Source organism: Halyomorpha halys, unplaced genomic scaffold (genome assembly GCF_000696795.3).
Source record: "Halyomorpha halys isolate HHAL.00 unplaced genomic scaffold, Hhal_1.1 Scaffold737.1, whole genome shotgun sequence".
In the NCBI taxonomy this organism is placed as follows: Eukaryota; Metazoa; Arthropoda; class Insecta; order Hemiptera; family Pentatomidae; genus Halyomorpha; species Halyomorpha halys.
In genome coordinates this window covers 109715-111676 of record NW_027116386.1, presented here as the reverse complement: position 1 = coordinate 111676, position 1962 = coordinate 109715, and the positions used below count along the sequence as shown (strand labels likewise).

The 1962-nt window shown below is 27.5% G+C and overlaps 2 protein-coding genes across 3 annotated transcripts in view; both read right to left on the bottom strand.

Moving 5' to 3' along the window:
* The window catches only part of LOC106685775 (uncharacterized), a 9108-nt gene extending 7992 nt beyond the window's left edge, over positions 1 to 1116 (bottom strand). The window contains exon 1 of the mRNA XM_014428683.3: positions 972 to 1116. Coding sequence (XP_014284169.3) covers positions 972 to 1058 — 87 coding nt within the window. The 5' untranslated portion in view covers positions 1059 to 1116. The remainder of the gene's footprint in view (positions 1 to 971) is intronic.
* Positions 1117 to 1248: 132 nt separating this feature from the next.
* The window catches only part of LOC106685767 (uncharacterized), a 16099-nt gene continuing 15385 nt past the window's right edge, over positions 1249 to 1962 (bottom strand). Inside the window, exon 6 of one of the 2 annotated variants that reach the window (XM_014428672.3) lies at positions 1249 to 1384. In XM_014428672.3, coding sequence (XP_014284158.1) covers positions 1308 to 1384 — 77 coding nt within the window. In that variant the 3' untranslated portion in view covers positions 1249 to 1307. The remainder of the gene's footprint in view (positions 1385 to 1962) is intronic. The other variant, XM_014428673.3, reaches the window with a different exon arrangement.

The following is a 1962-nucleotide window of genomic DNA, read 5'->3' as shown; positions in this document are numbered from 1 at the left end:
TACCATTCAAATATCCAACACTGACAAATAAATAAATATTTTATTTATATTTTTTTTAAATTTTATAATTAACGAATTTTTAACTACAATCTTTTCAAAATAAACTCCTAAGAATCGCAGTTAAGCTCCTTGGTTCATAAGAAATAGCCAATTGGATCGGGAATTACATATGGAGTCAATAGAGGATTACATAAAAAAAACGGTTCCATGAAAAGTTCCACTCCCAGTTGCAGACAGTTAAAGGAGCAGTGACCTACAACCTGGGAAACCCAACTTCAACCCGAAGACTGAAGCTCGGACTGCTGCAGGACATTCTTTTATAAATTTTAATAAATATAAAATTTATTCATAGTCACACTACCTCTATTTTAATTTTTATTATTACTCATTTTATTTATTCATTATTATTATTTTTTCTATTTTCTTCTCTCGTCCCTTTTTCAAATCAAGTTGTTTCTTTTTACTATTAGAGGGCAATTGTTTGGTTTATTTAAGTGTACCAATATCAATATTTTTTCTATTAATTTTATTTTCCACTTTTATTAAGAAGCATTATTCTTATCTATTTTATTATTTTTTTCTTCTTTTAATAATAACATTGTATATAGTTAGGGGTGTCTTTTGTTCGAGAATATACCCCCCTCCATAATCAACTGTTAAAAAAAATATATCGGTTTTATCAACCATGTAAGGCCCAATAGGCCGATCTGGTATAAAATAAAATTTAAAAAAACAAATTTTTAATTAAATTTATTTTAATTATTAATTTTATTGATTTGTTAAATTTATTTTAATGATTAAATACATTAATTTTATTAATTAATTAAATTTATTTTATTATTTTAATGATCAATTTAATAAATAAATATTTTATTTTTAGTTATCTATAAGTGAACTATTTAAAGAATTATTAGTTTCATAGTAACTCCCATTTTGTTCATTTAATGTTATTAAGTGTTTAACAAAGTAACCTGGCATCCCTCCGTCTGATAAACCGCTAAAGTGAATATTAGCACTAACAGCTGATTCGGACCCATGTTGCTCGTCCCGCGTCTCATTACAGACTAAATACTAAATTGGTTAATTTGTTTGCCTGTGAGGAGAAATTCACAATGGAGGAGGGAGGTTCAGATGAGCACATACCTGTTTCAATGTCACCCGTTCTATATCTGTCAATGTAGTCTTCCTGTCATATGAGGATGTTGCGTGACAAGATTCGCATGTTGAAATAAATTACAGCAGTTTAAAAATATAATTTTATTTCAAACATTTTACAAAAAAAATCCAACAGATAGGACTCGCGAAGATCAAGTTAGTATCCTTTCTAGAAACCCGAGGACCCAGTCGCCAAGCCTTTTCAGCCAAGTTCTGTGGTCATCGTCTCCTGAAGAAAAGAAATTTACAGTTCTGTAATTTAATGTCTGATAAGTCTGTGGTTTACTGCATTATAGCTGGATATGAAGCTACACATATAGCATACCTCCTTTATATACGTACTAAATATTAATTAAAATCTTTTTAGGAGGGTACGAAAAAAAAAACAAATGTAATTGTAAAGCACAGACTTATCAGCTATTAAATTACAATTACAATGTCCATCGATTAATTATGATTTAGTTATGATTACAAATTTAAGATTTTAAAAAACGGGAGTGTAAAAATCATTGAATGGAATAAAAATGCAATAATGAGAGTGTGAATAGAGAAATAAATGAATTAAAAAATAAATTAAAGAAAAGGGGGGATAAATTTATATGTGAATGAAATACACATAAAATAGGAATAAACTAATTATAGAATTTAAATGTATTAAAAAATGTTTATGGTGTAAGCCGAAAAATTAAGAATAAATGTTAATTAAATTAAATTGAAAATGTAAATTAATATTTAATGAAAAAATTATGTTATATGATAAGATGATAACAGAGTCCTAACCTGTTGAAGGTAGGTTCTGTTTGGAGT